Source organism: Equus przewalskii, chromosome 10, assembly GCF_037783145.1.
Source record: "Equus przewalskii isolate Varuska chromosome 10, EquPr2, whole genome shotgun sequence".
NCBI lineage: Eukaryota > Metazoa > Chordata > Mammalia > Perissodactyla > Equidae > Equus > Equus przewalskii.
In genome coordinates, this window is record NC_091840.1 from 19,197,675 (window position 1) to 19,215,094 (window position 17,420).

The 17,420-nt window shown below is 60.8% G+C and overlaps 2 protein-coding genes across 4 annotated transcripts; one reads left to right on the forward strand and one right to left on the reverse strand.

The window, feature by feature from the left end:
• The first annotated feature begins 236 nt into the window (after window positions 1-236).
• FAM171A2 (family with sequence similarity 171 member A2) lies at window positions 237-10,211 on the forward strand. Of its 2 annotated transcripts, XM_070560326.1 has the most exons (9): window positions 250-496; window positions 1,309-1,388; window positions 3,840-4,067; window positions 4,297-4,389; window positions 6,678-6,836; window positions 6,919-7,098; window positions 7,196-7,312; window positions 7,435-7,561; window positions 8,187-10,211. In XM_070560326.1, exons 3-9 carry the CDS (start codon window positions 3,923-3,925, stop codon window positions 9,661-9,663), a joined length of 2,298 nt encoding a protein of 765 aa, XP_070416427.1. In that variant the 5' UTR covers window positions 250-496; window positions 1,309-1,388; window positions 3,840-3,922; the 3' UTR covers window positions 9,664-10,211. The 2 variants fall into 2 exon arrangements, with proteins under 2 accessions (XP_070416426.1, XP_070416427.1); XM_070560325.1 differs by lacking the exon at window positions 1,309-1,388 and having other exon boundaries at window positions 237-496.
• Window positions 10,212-10,321: 110 nt separating this feature from the next.
• On the reverse strand, window positions 10,322-17,420 carry GRN (granulin precursor). Of its 2 annotated transcripts, XM_008520603.2 has the most exons (13): window positions 17,015-17,420; window positions 14,247-14,391; window positions 13,998-14,123; window positions 13,806-13,890; window positions 13,214-13,326; window positions 12,981-13,116; window positions 12,725-12,819; window positions 12,365-12,488; window positions 11,977-12,074; window positions 11,641-11,886; window positions 11,172-11,405; window positions 10,864-11,094; window positions 10,322-10,774 (listed from the first exon to the last, which is right to left on the reverse strand). In XM_008520603.2, the coding sequence occupies exons 2-13, from the start codon at window positions 14,382-14,384 to the stop codon at window positions 10,637-10,639; spliced, it is 1,764 nt and encodes a 587-aa protein (XP_008518825.1). In that variant the 5' UTR covers window positions 14,385-14,391; window positions 17,015-17,420; the 3' UTR covers window positions 10,322-10,636. The 2 variants fall into 2 exon arrangements, with proteins under 2 accessions (XP_008518825.1, XP_008518826.1); XM_008520604.2 differs by lacking the exon at window positions 11,172-11,405 and having other exon boundaries at window positions 17,015-17,394.

Consider the following 17,420-nt stretch of genomic DNA (forward strand, 5'->3'; position numbering starts at 1 on the left):
CCAAAATTTTGCACCAAATCTCGGGGGCTCTAGAACTCAAAGACCCTGGTGACTGGACCCTATTTGCTACTCCTGGTCTCAACTGGGGGTCTGGGAGCGCGGGGTGGGGGCTGCCCGGTGGACCGAGGGTTGGCAGTGCCGCTGGGCGGCGGGCGGAGCGGACGGCGAGGGGGCGGTGCCCGGAGGCCCGCGGGGTGGGGCGCCGCCTGCAGGGGGCGCTGGCGGCGGCTCCGCGCAGAGACAATCGCGGCGAGCGGCCGCCGCAGCCGGAGCAGGAGTCCGAGCGGCGCGGCGCGGCGCAAAGCTGGGGCTGAGCGGGGCCGGCAGAGTGGGGCCGGGCGGGAGCCATGGGCCGCTAGGGCCAGGCCGAGCCCCGCGATGCCGCCGCCGAGTGGCCCCAACGTCCTCGCGCGGCTCCTGCCGCTGCTGGGGCTGCTACTCGGCGGCGCCTCCCGGGCTCCCGGCAAGTCGCCGCCGGAGCCCCCCAGCCCGCAGGGTGAGTCTCGGCCAGGAGGGGTAGCGATCGCGGGCCTGCGCCCCACCCCAGCCCCGATCTAGCCCCCGCCCGCCAGCCCCCCTCTTCGCGGCGCTTGTGCATTTGGGGGGGTATTCTATTCCCTGGATTTGGGTGGGGGCAGCTGGGCGACCTGGGGTCGGAGCTTACAGGGGACAGCACGGACGGAGAGGGAGACCGCTGGGGCGGGGGTCTCCAGGAGACACAATGAGGAGGGCTGGGGTCCCCAGGCTCCGCGCCGCCGCACCCTCCCGCCTTGTTTTTCTCCCTCCTGGTCCGCGAGGCGCTGCTGCCTGAGCCATTGTCTGCCGAAGACACCCGCCCAGGGGCGGGCTGGGGCGGGCGCCCGCTCCGCAGCCCCCTGCGGGTTCCTCGCTCTCGACCCCGGCTGGGTGGGGGCGCAGGCATCGGCTGCTACCCTGGGCCCGGACGGGGGCTGGGCGCTTAGAGCTGGGTTTGAAGGGGGGAGGGGAGTAGGGGGAGTGAGTGAGGCGGTGGGCGGATTGCCTGCTTGAATGGGGTTCTTTGCCTTGGAGCCTGACAGCCCCCAGCCGGCTCCCCAGGTTCAGAACTTGGGGTACACCAAAGAACACTGCTCAGCCCATGACGAAGGAGGGGCTGCATTTGGGGGTGTCTGGGAAAAGGGGTAAATTGTGATTCCCAGCTCAAGGCGCATGGCAGGGCTGTGGTGGTGGAGCCATGCTGAGCTGGGTAGCTGGCTGTGGGCTGTGCCGGCTGGGAGGGCAGGTGCCGGGGTCCCCGTCCAGCAGGTCTCCGGCCACTCCTGTCCCCAGCCCACTCCCAGGTCACCCCCTTCTCATCTCACCTCTCCATCGCAGTGGAGGAGACCCTCCCAGCGCCTCACCGGGCCCAGGTGGGTGTGTGAGGTGGGGGTGGGGTCGGTTCCTGCAGCGGGAGAGGGTGGGAGAGCTGGACCATGAGTCCCTAAAGACGCCTGGGCTCTCAGGGGCCTCCGCCCACTCCAGCCCTTACCCACCTTCCAGCCTCCTGCCCTACCTCCCAGCTACTGCTCTCCCCTCTCCCACTTCTGGGCCCCATCCCTGCCTGAAACTGCGCTTTCCACTCCTCACCTCCCCACCAAGGAGCTGGCAGGAAAAGCAGGGGGTGGGGGGGCTCTGGATGAGGGAAGTGGGGTCCGGATGAAGGGAGGGGGTCGGATTTCCTCCTGGAATGAGGCAGGGCTGAAGCCAGGAGAGGCAGACACTGTGTGGAATGTCAGTCTTAGAGGAATGGGGAAGGTTCTCCTAGGGCCTCGGTCTTCCCTGCTCTCTGGGGGAGGAGAGGAGGCTGTGATGGGTCCTTTCTCAGGAAGCCTCTCCCTCAAGTCCTGCACCCCAGGGAAGGGGGCCCAGGGAATTGACTGGAATAGAGCCAGGATAGGGGGCTCTCCCAGGCCTCTGGCTGGGAGCCCAGGTTGAGGGAAAAGGGGAAGAGAATCTGCTAGGCACCTGCTGCCCCCACCGCCCACCCCCACCCCACCCCCGCTTGGCACTGATGCCTCCTTCGCCTTACCTGCCCACCCCTGTTTTGTTCCCTGGGGCCCCTCCCCTTTTCTGAGGCTCTGGCTCTTGAACACAAGGCATTCCTCAAATGACCATATTCCATACTCCTGAGTCCCCTCTTCCCAGCTGCTCCATCCAGCTGCTCCTAGCCTGAAGTAGGGGTGGGGAGTAGCCAGGCCCCTCTAGCTTCTCAGAATTCCTACTGTTGGGGGTGGGGGGAGGCTGCCAGTTTCTGGGAGAACCAGAGAGCAGGAAAGGGTGGAGTGTGTGTTCTGGAGAGGAGAGGGTGGCTGTGGCCTGGGAGGAGAGAGGGAGGTGGGCTCAGGCAAACAGCTGGATGGGATGCCAGGGGCAGGCGTGGCAATGGTCCTGGGGTTGGAAGCCTGAGATAAGACACCTGTCACTGTTGTGTGTCAGGCTCCACCCATGAGGCCCCCTGACCTCCCTGTGCCCTCCTGCCCTCAGCTCCGGGCTCTTTCTTCTGTACCTGGACTCTCCTAGGTTTGTGTCCAGCACCAAGCCCACTTCCCACCTGCCTCCTGGGCCCCACACTGAGGCCTCTGTACCTTTCCAGGCATGACACCTACTCCCATTATTAGCAGCAAGATAGGGGTGAGGCATGTTCTTGAAGAGGGGCTGTGCTGAGTGGGGAGGGCTAGAGGGTGTTCTGGATCAGAGAGGCTGCCCTGAGAATCCATGAGAACAACTCAAGGCTCGGTCCCTCCCGTCACTCTGTCTGAGCTCAGAACACACCTGCAGGATCATCCTGGCTGCACCATCCATGGGCTAAGGGCAGAGGCAGCTGGAAAGCAAAAGACTTGCACTTCCCTTCCCAGCCCCCTCCACACCAGCTTCTCTTGGGCCTGGGTCAGCCCCCCCAGATCTCCTTCCCCTTGCCAGGGCCCCAGCTCCCTGCCCATCTCTTGGGAGGAATGAGGGCGTTGCCATGGTGACTGACTGTAGCTGACCAGCTGAGAAGGGACAGGCAGTACATGTGAGGGGGAGGGGTCAGGAGGAACTAGGTACTTCTTTGGGCTTAGGGGTTGGTGTGAGTCCCTAAATCTTAAGGAAAACAGACTTGTGCAAAGGATTCTTGGAAAAGGATGGATGATGGGAATGACCAGTTCCCTAATGTCCCCTTCTCGGTTTCTTCCTGACCCAAACTCTGACCCAGTCCCCTACCCTCCCTTCCAAATGGCTGAATCCTGATCTCTCTCCTCTTCACTTGCAGACCCCTGGCTCTCTATCCATCCTTCCGCAGGCCTCCCTTCCCTCTCCTCTCCCTGACATCAGCCCCACAGGGTCCAGTGGTTAAGAATTTGGGTCTAGAGGCAGAACCCCAGGTTTGGATCCCCCATCTCCCACTTAGCTCCAGTGCAAGTATCTAAACTCTTTGAGTCTCAGTCTCTTTATCTGTAAAATGGGCTGAGAACATACTTTATCGAATCTAATACATCATTGACTGTAAGATGCATCCTTATTTCATGTACCAGTAAGAAAGGAAAAAAATGCTGCCGATTATGACATCATCAATCATAGGCATAGCGTGAGTTCAGAAATGTTAAAATGTGGAAAAGTGTATGTGTTAGACTCGATGAAACATGGTAAGAGTCCCACCCACCTCACAGGCTGACATGAGGTTTAAATGAGGGCTCTATAAATGCTGACTCTTATAATACCTCCTCTAGTCTTGGCCCAAAGCCGCTCCCAACTCACAGCCCCCTCCTCTTATCTCGGGGCTCCCCCAGTTCTCTCTTCCCCACTCTCCCCTCCTCACTCTCCTCACCCCATCTTGCCCACAGAGATCCTGATCAAGGTGCAGGTGTATGTGAGCGGGGAGCTGGTGCCCTTGGCCCGGGCCTCAGTGGATGTGTTTGGGAACCGGATGCTGCTGGCCGCTGGCACCACGGACTCAGAAGGCGTGGCCACACTGCCCCTCAGTTACCGCTTGGGCACCTGGGTGCTGGTCACTGCTGCCCGCCCTGGCTTCCTCACCAACTCCGTGCCCTGGCGTGTTGACAAGCTGCCCTGTGAGTGCAGGAGCAGGTGGGGAGGGGGGGCAGCAGCTGACCCCATCAACCCCTTCCCAAAATAGTCCTTGGGGGCGGAGGGGGCAGGCTTTCCAGCAGCTGCTGCCTGGGCTGGGGTACTCCAAGGGGGCTGAGGGAGAATGATGTCACTGGGATTCAGATGGAGGGAGTGCCCAGCAGTGGAGTGGGGGAGGCGTTCTCTGGAGCTGACAGGCCGCCCCTCCCACAGTGTATGCATCAGTCAGCCTCTACCTGCTCCCAGAGCGGCCGGCCACCCTCATCCTCTATGAGGACCTGGTGCACATCCTCTTGGGCTCTCCTGGTAAGGCTCCCCCCTCACCCCCATGCCAGCTCCTCTTCCAGATTATTAGCTGTATGCCCTTGGGCAAGCCATTTAACCTCTGAGCCTTAGTTTATTCATCTGTAAGATGTGGATGTTGATAGTATGTACATCATCAAATTGAGGTAAGGATTAAACATCATCAAGCATGCAAAAAACAGCACAGAAAGTAGTCAATAAATGTTTATTGCTATTGGGGCTTCTTGTAGTTTCTATTCTCCCTCTACTACCATTAGAATCCCACTCCCTGCCACTTTTATCGTCAGTGGCTCTCCACTTGCTGTGCACCTGCTGGGTGCCTGGCTATGTTAGAAGGCCGTGAGAGAGGGTCATCCTACTGGTACTGAACCTATTGAGTGCAAGGCCTGGAGCCATCCTGCAGTGGTCCTTGTCTGCCCACTGGCCTTCAGGCCCGTTCAGCCAATACTTAGCACAGCCCCTGTGCTGTGCCAGGCGTGGTGTCTGGTGCTGGGAAACAATGGTAAGAACAGACCCACTCCCTGCGCTGTGGAGCTCACAAAAAAGTAGGAAGACATGCAAACAGATCATTGCAAACCTGAAATAATTACAAAGCATCAGGGCAGTGGAGCAGAGGGTGACTGCATTCAATATTGAGAAAGCCCTAACCTGGGAGTGCAGCAGGGCGAGAGAATTCAGTGAAGGGGCTGTGGGACCTCGTGGGCTTCAGATTGAAGGGGGAGCAAAGGCACCTTCCCTGGAGAGGAAGGCCTGAGGGAGTCACTGAGATGCAGGGACAGAAGGGGACAGTGAGGCTGCAGAGAATGCTCTGGTCTGGCTATGCAGGAGGAGCACCTGGTGCAGACTGGTTGATGAAACCAGGCAGGGGGAGCCTCCATCTGGCTGGTACTAGGGAGCCACAGTGGGTTTTGGAGTGGGAGGACCCCTCCCCAATTTATATTCTTAAAGGCTTGAGCCCTTGTCCCCAAATTACTCATTTGCTCATCTCCATCTCTCTCATCCTGACCCAGAGGCTTCCAAAATGTCTTTGGAGGTTTCTAAAATGCCCTATGAACCCTTTGTTGCCCCCTGGTTTAAAGCACTCCCATGGCTCCCACTGCTTCAGTATAAAGCCTAGGCTTCTTCACAAAGCCGATGGCGCCTCCGGAGCCTGGCCTGCCGCTGGCCTGCTGCTGCCCCGCACGCCTCCCGCTCCAGCCCCTGGAGTCCCCTGGCCAGTACGCTGCCTCGTGCCTCTGGGCCTTTCTCATGGCAGTCCTCCTGGAAGTCCCTTTCCACTTTCTTTCCTGGCTGAGTCTTCCTCATGCTCCAAGGCCACAGGGCCTTCCCAAGCTGGGTGAGCCACACTCGCCTTGCACCCTGCATCATTGGAATAGCGAGGCAGGATAGACTGGTGGGTGAGAGCGTGGGTCCTGGCACCAGGTTGCCTGGGCTTCAGTCCAGCTCCGGGATTGAGACCTTGGGCAAGTTAGTGAACTTCTCCCACCTGCATTTCTGCATCTATAGCATGGGCTTGATAATAAAGGCACTACCTCAGGGGCTGTTGTGCTAATCACAGGGGTTAATACAGGTAGCCTGCTTATAACAGTGCCCAGCATATTGTACATAGTGTACTGGAACTCTGTTGGACATCCCCTCCACTCCAAGACACACATGCGTGCACACACATGACTTAAGCTGTCTAATGCAGTAGCTTCTAGCCACACGTGGCTATTCAAATAAATTTAAAATTCATTAAATTTTTAAAAACAAATCCAGTTCCTCAGTCACACTAGCCACATTTCAAATGCTTAATAGCCATGTGTGTCTGGCAGGTACCATAATGGGCAGCACAGATATAGAACATTTCCATCCACCATAGCAGAAAGTTCTAAGGGGTGCCGTAATGGACAGCACTACACTAGACTGTGAACTTGAAGGCAGGGAATTGTGAATTGTGTCTCATCCATCTTTGTATCCCCAACACCTAACACAGTGCCTGCCACACAACAGACAATAATAATTGTTTGAGGACCTGAACCTTATCTTTTTATAGGTCAATAAGGAAACTGTTTCAGAGAAAGCAAGTAACTTGCTCAGGGTCACACAGCCACGACTAGATTTCCAGTCCATGTCCCTTGCAAGTTAACATTCTATGACTGCTTAGTTCTCTCCCCAAGTCACCACGCTCCCTGGCCTTCCCAGGTGGCCTGACCCAATGGCTCCCCTTCTCCTTAGATCCTTCCTTTCTGCTCTGGTCGCTGGGCAACCTCGTCCCCGGCCAGGCCACTGCAGCCCCTCTCTCTATCCAGGTGCCCGCTCCCAGCCCTGGGTACAGTTCCAGCGCCGGGCTGCCCGCCTGCCTGTCAGCTCCACCTATAGCCAGCTGTGGGCCTCGCTCACACCTGCCAGCACCCAGCAGGAAATGCGGGCTTTCCCTGCCTTCCTGGGCACTGAGGCCTCCAGCTCAGGTATGCTGGGTGCCAGACTTGGAAGGGGTGTCCCCCCCCTACCTAGGATTTAGCCCCCAGCCCTTGTGTCCCCTTCCCACAGGCAATGGCTCCTGGCTGGAGTTGATGCCCCTGGCTGCTGTGAGCGTGCACCTGCTGACAGGCAATGGGACAGAGGTGCCACTCTCAGGCCCCATTCACCTGTCCCTGCCTGTACCCTCGGAGCCTCGTGCCCTCACTGTGGGCACCAGCATTCCAGCCTGGAGGTTTGACCCCAAGAGTGGTAAGTGCCTCAAGGGGCTGCAGGTGCTGGAGTTTGGGGAAAGCAAATGGGACTTAGATGGGGGACATTAAGTGTGCTGAAACCCCTGCCTCTCCAGGGCTGTGGGTGCGCAGTGGCACTGGTGTGATCCGGAAGGAAGGCCGGCAGCTCTACTGGACGTTCATCTCCCCTCAGCTGGGGTACTGGGCGGCTGCCATGGCCTCCCCCACGGCTGGTGAGAGGAGAGGGGGCAGCGGGGCCAGAGGGCAGTGATGGAAGGGGAGGCTGGGAGAGTGGACTCCTTCTGAAAGTCAGGAAGGGCATCCACACCTGATGCTAAGCCCTTGTCTGGCACAGGGCTGGTCACCATCACTTCGGGCATCCAGGACATCGGCACCTACCATACCATCTTCCTGCTCACCATCCTGGCAGCCCTGGCTCTGCTGGTGCTTATTCTGCTGTGTCTGCTCATCTACTACTGCCGGTGAGTGCCTCCCAATCCCCCAGCCTTCGTGAAGCCCACCCTCCGCCCCCACCTCCTCTCAGCCCATGCAGATTGAGGCTTCCTCTCTGCCTCGTCTTGTGCTGGACACTCGGGCCCCAAGGATGCATAAAACACAATTCCAATCCTCAAGATGCTGACAGGAGAGCACTGCATGTGCACATGCAAAGACCTGGAAGACTGGGGGCTTAAGAGAATTTGGGGGAGAGGAGGCAAGACCTGCAGGCCAGGCCCCTCCAGAGACAATCTGCAGCTGTTCCTACCAGCCCAGCTCTCACTTCCAGTGGACCTTGGGCCAGACATGTCCCTAGCTGGCTTAGGTGCTCCTCCCAGGTTCTCACTGCACCTTCTTCATGCGAAGGAGTGCAGTTTACCCCGAGGCGGACACAAATGGGCACAGCTGCTGGCTGGACCTCCCACAGGCATCAAGCTCTTCCCACAAACCTCTCCCAGCACCCATCTGGGCTCCCCAACATCTCTCCTGAGTCCCAGGCACTGTCCTGACTCCTCCACCTATACCAATCCCTCATCTTGCAAATGCAAGGGTTAGGGAACTGCTCTGGGCCCCAGCCTTTCCTCACAGCCCCGTCTGCCCCCTGCTCCTCAGGAGGCGCTGCCTGAAGCCGAGGCAACAGCACCGCAAGCTGCAGCTCTCCGGGCCCTCTGACGGTAACAAACGAGACCAGGCCACTTCGATGTCCCAGCTCCACCTCATCTGTGGGGGACCCCTGGAGCCTGCCCCATCTGGGGACCCCGAGGCTCCGCCTCCAGGCCCCCTCCACTCAGCCTTCTCCAGCTCCCGAGACTTGGCCGCCTCCCGGGACGACTTCTTCCGCGCCAAGCCGCGCTCTGCCAGCCGTCCGGCCGCCGAGCCTGCGGGTGCCCGCGGGGGCGAGGGCCCCGGGCTCAAGGGCGCCCGTTCCGTCGAGGGTCCCGGCGGGCTGGAGTCAGGCCTAGAGGAGTACCGGCGGGGGCCCTCGGGGGCCGCCGCCTTCCTGCACGAGACGCCCTCGCCGCCGCCGCCGCCCTTCGAGCACTACCTGGGCCACAAGGGGGCGGCCGAGAGCAAGACCCCCGACTTCCTGCTGTCGCAGTCGGTGGACCAGCTGGCGCGGCCGCCGTCGCTTAGCCAGGCCGGGCAGCTCATCTTCTGCGGCTCCATCGACCACCTCAAGGACAGTGTCTACCGCAACGTCATGCCCACCCTGGTGATACCCGCGCACTACGTGCGCCTCGGCGGCGAGGCGGGCGCCGCAGGGGCGGGCGACGAGCCTGTCCCGCCCGAGGGCACAGCCCCCGGCCCGGCGCGCCCTTTTCCCCAGCCCGACCCCCAGCGCCCGCTGATGCCGGGCCACTCGGGCGCGGGAGGCGAGGGCGGCGGGGGTGGCGGCGGCGAGGGCTGGGGGGCAGGGCGCTCGGCGCCGGTCAGCGGCTCGGTCACCATCCCGGTGCTGTTCAACGAGTCCACCATGGCGCAGCTCAACGGGGAGCTGCAGGCGCTGACCGAAAAGAAGCTGCTCGAACTGGGCGTGAAGCCCCACCCGCGCGCCTGGTTTGTGTCCCTCGACGGGCGCTCCAACTCGCAGGTGCGCCACTCCTACATCGACCTGCAGGCGGGGGGCGGCAGCCGCAGCACCGACGCCAGCCTGGACTCGGGCGTCGACGTGCACGAGGCGCGGCCCGCGCGCCGGAGGCCCCTGCGCGAGGAGCGGGAGCGCGCCTCGCCCGCTGCCCCGCCGCCGCCGCCGCCCCCGCCGCCCGCGCCCCCGCGCCTGGCGCTCAGCGAGGACACGGAGCCGAGCAGCAGCGAGAGCCGCACCGGCCTCTGCTCCCCGGAGGACAACTCCCTGACACCGCTGCTGGACGAAGTGGTGGCGCCCGAGGGCCGGGCGGCCACGGTGCCCCGGGGTCGGGGCCGCAGCCGCGGGGACAGTTCCCGCAGCAGCGCCAGCGAGTTGCGGCGCGACTCGCTCACCAGCCCGGAGGACGAGCTGGGGGCAGAGGTGGGCGACGAGGCGGGCGACAAGAAGAGCCCGTGGCAGCGGCGGGAGGAGCGGCCGCTTATGGTGTTCAACGTCAAGTAGCGCCCCCGCCCCGTTTGCCGCCGCCTCCGGCTCGCCTCCAGCCCCTTCCGCCCCGGCCGGCCCCCAGGGTGCGCGCCCCGGGGAGCGGCGGGGGCGCCCACCCTTAACCCCACCCCCGTCCCGCCCCGCGCCTGGAAAGGTGCCCGGGGGCCTGCGGAGCTGTCCAGTGGAACGTGCTGGGTAATGTCTTGGGAGGGACTCCATGTCTGCCTCCAAGAGGGAGGTGGGAGGGGGTCAGACTCATTGGGAGGAGCTGGGGAGGAGGACTGGGTGGGGGGGAAGCAGTGCCTGTATAAACGTGGCTGTACATAGAAAGATCTATTGTGGGAAAGCAGGAGGGGCAACTGGGCCTCGGCTGCCAGCGCGAGGGCTGGGAAGGGAGGGGGCATTCTCTGTGGACCCCTGGGAGGGGAGGGGGTGCTGCTTGCTGACTAGCCCACCTCTGGGCTACGATGTCACAGGGTTGGTGGCTGGGGTGGCTCTGGGGACTAGGGGACAATGTGATGGGATCTCTGTGGGCAACAGCAGATATAAAACTGGTGAGATTAGCTCCGTGTGTCTTTCTGTGAAATGGGGGGAGTGTGGGCACTGGATGGGGTCCCTTGCTCAGGGGTCCCCTGGGGAGGGCAGGCAGGGTGGCCAAATCAGACACTGTTAAGAAAGTGTACAAACTTTATTGCAGCACATACATACACACACACACACACTCCTGTGGATAGGGAAGAGCACCTGGCCACAGGGTCCACAGAAATTGGGGGAGGTGATGGCAGCTTGTTACGTGGCTTTCACCACAGCCCCCCTTCTGATAGGGAAGGCCTTAGATTGAGGCCGCACCTCCCACAGTGAAGGGGAGACTCAGAATGGAGGGGTCCAGGAGAATCTGGTAGGGGAGAGGTGCTGGGGAGGCCTGAGCAGTGGGCACCCTCTGAGCAGAGTCCCGAGGGCTGCAGTATCTTCAGTCCTCAGTCCCTCCTCACAGCAGCTGTCTCGGGGCTGGAGCCCTCACAGGAGTGTCCCAGCGCAGGGCTGCCCTGCGCAGACACTTGGTGCCCTTGGCCGCGCAGCGGAAGCCAACAGGACAGCAGTGACGCTGATCCGCACAACACACACCCTGGACGGTCAGAGAGGGGTGTGAGAGTTGGACAAAGCAGGACCTGGCCCATGCCCACACTCAGCCCCAGGTTGGGGGGCGGCACTGACCTGGCTGTAGGGACAGCAGGCCCAGCCCCCTTGGCTAGCTCGGCAGCAGGTCTGGTTGTCGTGGCAGAAGTGCCCCTCCCCACACTGCACGTCCCCTACACCCACGTGAGGGCCAACAGGCAGGCGGGCAGCAGGCTGGGCAGAGTCCACCTCCTTCTCACAGGATCTGGCCTTCACATTGCAGGTGTACCCAGCTGGGCAACAGTGCTGGCGGTCCTCACAGCAAACGGCCTGGGAGAGAGAGAGCAGCATTACACTGTCGTCCTCCCTCCCCCCGGGACTCAGCTTCCCTGTCCAGGGGCACTCACATGGGGCAACTGGCAGCAGGCCCAGCGCCCACTCAGGCTTGGGCAGCAGGTCTGCCCCACCGGGCAGCCGGTGAACTGGTCACAGCCCGTGTCCCTGGGGTGGGACAGGGAAGCTCGGCGGGCAGGCGTCTTCTCCAGTCCGGTCACCATCTTGTTCCCCCTCTGACACTGCCCCCCAGCCACACACATGTAGCCCTGGGGGCAGCAGTGCTGGTGGTCAGAGCAGCAGACAGCCTTTGGGGTGGCAGAGAAGGGTGTTCTAAGAAGCTCCTATGAGGAATGGAGTGCTAAGCCCCTGCCCCCCAGCCCGCCTCTCCTGCTCACAGCTCCTCCAGCTGGGGGTGAATCTGATAGAGCTGGTGTGCCACTCACAGGCTAGGCAGAGAGCAGAAGAGCAAGATGACAGGACTTTGGCCACCTGCCCAGGCAAAGACACTGCTCCCCCACTGCTATCCCCCTACCCATGCACCTCTGGGACAGGACAGCAGCCCCACTCCCCAGATATGAGTCGACAGCAGGTATTGGAGGAGGGACAGCTGGTGACATTATCACAGGGGACATCACTCTCCATGGCTTGGGGGTCCAGCAAGCTGAGGTGGGCTGGGGCCTGCTCCATCCAGGGCACCTGGAGGGTGCCCTGTTCACAGGTACCCTTCTCTGTGTCACACCTAAACCCGGCCGGGCAGCAGTGTATGTGGTCCTCACAGCACACAGCCTAGGGTAGATGGAGAGGGGACAGTGGGTACAGGGGCCCAGTTGGCTGCCACCCTCTGCTCAGCCCAGCCCACCCCCCACTCCTGGGTACCTGAGCAAAAGGGCAGCAGCCCCAGGCCCCTGACTGTAGGCGGCAGCACGTGTAACCGTCTGGACAGCTCATCTCCATATCACACTTCACCTCTTGCACTGTGAGGGAGGCAAGGAGGACAGGTCAGCAGTGGCAGTGGGGACCTTCGGGGTGCCCACGCTTGGCCAGCTCCACAGCTAGAACCATATGTTGAGGACGAGGGCACCGCTTAGGCCAACCCTGGGCAGTGGTCCTAAGGCTAGGCCCAGTGTGGAGGAAAGGGGGCTGTACCTGCCTGGCCCCTCCATGTGGCCAGTCCCCAACCCCTATATCTGTTCCCAGAACAGCCTGGTGGAGAGCTCATCCTCACGGTGCAGGTGGAATGGGGTCGGTGGCCTGCCTCTGGTACCTGTGCGTGCCGGCAACTTGGTGAGGAGGTCTGTAGCATTCTCCTTGGAGAGGCACTTATTGTGGATCAGGTCGCACACAGTGTCCTGGGGGCAGCAGTGCAGGTGGTCGGAGCAGCAGATGGCCTGGGTAGGGGCGGGGGTGGGTCTGTATGACTTCAGTCTCAGCTGGGCCCAGAGAGCAGCCAGGCGGACAGCTGGTACTGCCCCAATCCCCCACTAGGGGGTGGCATGAGTCCTGAGCCGCCAGGCTCTTGCAGCAACTAGCCAGACAGCCCCACTCCCTGGAGTCCCTGCAAGGTAGATGTCCAGGCCAGGTGGCCGTGGGCACATAGCCAGACTGGCTACAGCCCCTCACTCACATTGGGCATTGGGCAGCAGCCATAATTCCCACTGGGCAGCTCGCAGCAGGTAGAACCATCAGGGCACCGGGACCGGGCATCAGGGCACATGACCACTGGAAGGGAAGAGAGGCGTGAGTGGCAGCGAGGGGTCAGGGACGGGATGGGACACGGGATGGGATGGGGGGTGGGAGGGCATGACTTCTCCCCAGCTGGGAGCCAGACGAGGCCTCTGCTCACTCCTAACCCCCGACGCGATGCTCTCCCACCTCCTCACCTTCCCTATTAGTCCTTTGTGCTGGGATCTTCTTTGCCAGGGGGTGGGTGCCCATGGCTGCGAGGCAGCGGGCATGAGCCAGGTCACAGGAGGTACCATGGGGGCAGCAATGCACCTTGTCTTCACAGCAAGAAGCCTGATGAGACATGGTCCTGACTCCGTCTTTGCCTGTTCCAGCCCTTCACTTTGCCCCTGCTGCCCTCTCCCCTCCTCCCATCTTCCCAAACCTGTACCTGGGGCATGGGACAGCATCCCCAGGAGCCATCGAGCATAGGGCAGCACGTGGAGGAGTTGGGGCATTCAAACTGGCTACCGGGGCACTGGACAGCACCCAAGGAACTGGTATCTGTGGACAGGATGACCCAGGATTCAGCCGACCCAGTCAGTGAAGGTCATTTCCCCCATCACTCAAGGAGCTGCTGGCGCCAGGGCCTGAAGGCCCAGCTACAGGGCGACTGGGGGACTCAGTGTTCTGCCAGGCACTCCTAACCCACTCTCCCCACTAGCCAGTCCTTGCCTCCACACTACAGCACAGGGCAGGGGCATATACTACTGACCGGGTTGGCACTAAACTAGCCCGACAGCTTGGCCTCTCCCCACTCCCACAACGCCTGGGCCCAGGCCTGGAGTCTCACATTCTCTCCTGCCCCCTCCTGGCCCTCGTACTGCCCCTCTGCCCAGAGCAAGGAGGTTGCTCAGTACAGATGCCACATGAATGAGGGCATGAGAGCAGGAATCAGGGGCGCCCAGCTGGCTGGGCTCCTGGGCACTCCAGGCTCCACATGCTGCCCATCTGCCTGCCCTCCACTTCTACCCCCGCCACACCTGATCTTCGGAAGCAGGACCGCCCATCAGCACTGCAGTGGAAGCCACGTGGGCAGCAGTGGCGGCCATCTCCACATGACACGGCCTGTGGGATACAGAGATGCCTGTGTTGGGTAGGCCCTCTTACCTGGGGGTGGGAGAGTGCAAGAAAAGTGTAAATGAGCCCCTCCACTGAGCTAATAGCACCCTCACCTCTGGGAATGGGCAGCAGCTGGAGGTCCCCGAGATGGTGCTGAGGCAGGAGTAGCCATGAGAGCAATGGGCATCTGTCTGGCAGGGTCTGCCCAGACGCCTGCTCAGCACTGCAGGCCATTTGTCCTGGGAAGTGAGAGGAGAGGATAAACCACAGGACCCAAGCCTGCCCCCTCCTCTGGCCAATCCAAGATGACCCTTTGGGAAATCTCATGCTACCGGCTCTTGCCTGGGCTGAAGGGCACTCACCAGAAGGGGATTGCAGCAGCTATAGCTGGCTCCTCCTGGGCCCAGGCAGCAGGCCACAGGGCAGAGCTGACCATCTGGGCACTGTGTTCCAGCCACCAGCCCTGCCACTAAGGCCACCCAGCTCACCAGGGTCCACATGGTCTGCCTGCAAAGTAACAAGAGGCATTTGGCAACCAGCTTAAGCCCATGCCATACTTGGTTCTGGGGCCAGTCACTCCCCCAGCCCCAGGCCCAGGCCTACTTGAGCTCTCCCAGCAACTCCTCGTCCACGCAGGGAGAGTGTGGGACCTCAGACTCAGCTCCCTACATGTGTCCTGTGTGTGTATCACACATGCAGCAGCATATATACTCCCATGAGCATGAATGCTGACATGCGTACGTGTATGAATCTCTGTCCCCAACACGTGGCTTAACACCTGAGTCCCTGTGGGTGAGTGAATAGAGATGTGGGCATGTGAGAGTCAAGAAGATTTACGAGTTTTGTGGGTCTGATCTGTGGGGATTTGGGTCACCTCTAGGGGGCAGGGGAGGCATGAGTAGCCATGGGAGGACAGGACTGGGGTGCAGGGAGGGAGTCTCCCCCTGAGGAAAAGCCAAGGTTCCACTTCCCCAGCTAGCCCCTCCAGATGCCTCCTGTACCAATACTGTGCTCACACCTGCACTCTGCTGGCAGGGGAGGGGAGGTCACATGATGACATGGGAAACCACAGGGTTGAGAAAGTTGTGAAAAGGGAAGTGCAGTGGCCAGTGAAGTCTTAGCTGCCTTTCCCAGAGGCCAGCCACAGCCCGCCCACTGACTGTCCCCACCCCCCCCCCCCCCCAGGGAAGGAGATACACAGGCTGGGTCAGACTTTGAGACAACTGTGTTCCAAGGGCCCCCAGTACCACCAGGCCCTTTCAGACTCCCCAAACATACCACCCACCCTATCCCTGCCTCTCCCTGTACCCTGGAGCCAAAACTCAGCCCCAGGTGGAGAGAAACTACATGTGCCCACCCAACTGATCAAAGTCAGCAGAAGGAACCGAGCCTCAGTCTCCTGGTGGAGAGCAGCCTCTCACTTCCTACAACTCTTCCCGCAAGCTCTGCCAGCCCTGCTAGTTCAATAGGGTGGGTCCAGGGGATGTTACCCTGCCTAGAGGGGCAAAAATAATCATGTTTATTGAGCCTTCTGGGAGCCGGTTACAACACTCTATTTTCTTTCTTCTTTGCAATAACCATCCAAAGTAGTAATTATTACCTTTACTTTTCAAAGAAGGAAACAGGCTCAGAGTAACATGCTCATGTCACATATCAAGTCGTGGAGATGACAAGCTTTGATGGCTCCAGAGCACACTGAACCCAGGTTCATCTCATAAGCAGCACTACAGACAGTGCCCAGGAATGGACCCCAAACCCCAGGAGGGAAGAGCCCTGGGGTCCAAGCAGAGGAAGGGGACAGAGGGTTTCCAGGGCGGGTGGGCCAGGCCGGACAAAAACGGGGAGTGCAGAGGCTGCCTGGATACTGCACTTGGGTCCTCATCCTAGAATTGCCACCACTGACTGTGAGAGCCTCAAAAGTTCCTCCCTGTCTCTGGGCCTCAGTTCCCCATGAGTCTGTGTGTGGACACCACATAGCGTGTGGCAGGGAACTGCACCCACCCGGTCACTCACATCCTCTCTCCCTCACCTGGCTTTCCTCATGGTTCCCTTCCCAGCTCAAAGACCATCCTCAGGAAGCCATCTCCTGGCCAGGAAAGGATGAAGAAGACTGGTCCTGGGCCACAGCCCCTTTCACGCTCTCCTCCACACCCACAGCTCACCCCACCTGCTTCTTGGGAGTCCAACCTCGACCCTCTACAGGCTGTCTCACTGCCCTGGCTTAGGCAAGAAGGGGTGCATATCTGCATAGATCTCGGACTATTTGGCACTCTACTGATTTATTTATGTATATTTTCCTTCCTGGGTATCCTGAGGTTAGGGAGCATAGTGTATGTACCTACTGAATACGCATGCACGCACACGCACACACACTCAGGACCAGGGATGGAGGAGGAGGGGGCCCAATTCCTCTCAGTAAGGTTCTGAGTGGTGGCCTCTCTTACCCCCACCCCACCCTACCACAGTAGAAAGGGAGGGAGGACAGGAACCTCTTCAAGCCCCCAGCTCTGTCATCTTCCACTAGGTGGCATCCACCAACTCCGAGTGCCAGGAGGAGAGATTCCCAAAAAGTGAGCCAACCCAAAAGCGAGTGAGCAGGATAAACTGGCAGGGAGAGGCGGAAGTTAGCTTGTCCCACCCCGCCCCACGAGAGGAAGTAAGGAAGGACCAGACAGAACCCAGGAGTCAGTCACGACTCCCAAGTCCCTACTATCTTTGAGGAAACCAGGGTCTCAAGTTCCACTCCTAGCCCTCTGAGCTCCGGGACCAGGGGCGGGCGTCTCTCTCACTCCCAGCTGCCGCGGGGACTACCCACCACCACCAGCATCTGCCGACGGCGGGCGGAACCAGCTCAAGAATGGCGTGGTCTCTGCTTTGGGGAAGGGGCTGCAGCTTCCGAGGATGCTGGAGAGGGAGAGAGCTCCCTTCTAATGGGGGTCACTGCAATTACTACTTACTCCCACTCCCCGTAGAACTCCCTTCAGTGCATCGCAAATCCCCAAAGGAGTTTCTCTAAACGACTCTCCCCTTGTCTCTCGGCTGAAACGCAGGAAGAACCTCAAGGCCCTACGTCCCCCTGGCCAGCCCCCGGGAAGGAGCAAGCGCCAGGTCCGCGCGGCCGCCGCCTTACCTGCGTCAGGGTCCGCGCCCCCAGGATAGCAGCGGCCGGGCAGCTCACGGACTTGGGCCGCTCAGCGCGATGGCCCTCCCACCTCAGTTTCCATTGGTCACATGTCCGGGGTGTCGCGCTCCCATTGGCTAATCGTCGGCGTAGAGGCGGGGCTTTCCTGGAAGGCAGTGCTTCTTTCCTACTCAATTCACTCTCCTCCCTCCCTTCCTCTCTTTCCTCACCCCCTATTTCCAGGGATCATGTGATAGAAGAATCATGTGATGCCCTGGCCTGCTCCGCCAGGATGCAGGTGCCCGTTTCCCCGCCTCCTGAGGGCGCCTGGTAGAGTTTGCCCGAGATAGGGTAGCGCCTGTCTGGGGACATTGACAGCCAGGGGAGCTGCCCTTCAGAGGGGGCGTTCAAGGGC

What these genes read in the sequence shown, in the direction of transcription:
- FAM171A2 (XM_070560325.1), top strand. Translation starts at nt 379, where the DNA reads ATGCCGCCGCCGAGTGGCCCCAACGTCCTCGCGCGGCTCCTGCCGCTG. An exon ending in GGAGCCCCCCAGCCCGCAGG is followed by an intron (nt 497 to 3,839) that starts GTGAGTCTCGGC and finishes TCTTGCCCACAG; the next exon opens with AGATCCTGATCAAGGTGCAG. An exon ending in CTGCTCATCTACTACTGCCG is followed by an intron (nt 7,562 to 8,186) that starts GTGAGTGCCTCC and finishes CCTGCTCCTCAG; the next exon opens with GAGGCGCTGCCTGAAGCCGA.
- GRN (XM_008520603.2), bottom strand. Translation starts at nt 14,384, where the DNA reads ATGTGGACCCTGGTGAGCTGGGTGGCCTTAGTGGCAGGGCTGGTGGCT. An exon ending in ACAAAGGACTAATAGGGAAG is followed by an intron (nt 12,820 to 12,980) that starts GTGAGGAGGTGG and finishes CTTCCCTTCCAG; the next exon opens with TGGTCATGTGCCCTGATGCC. An exon ending in GCTGCTGCCCTTTTGCTCAG is followed by an intron (nt 11,887 to 11,976) that starts GTACCCAGGAGT and finishes CATCTACCCTAG; the next exon opens with GCTGTGTGCTGTGAGGACCA.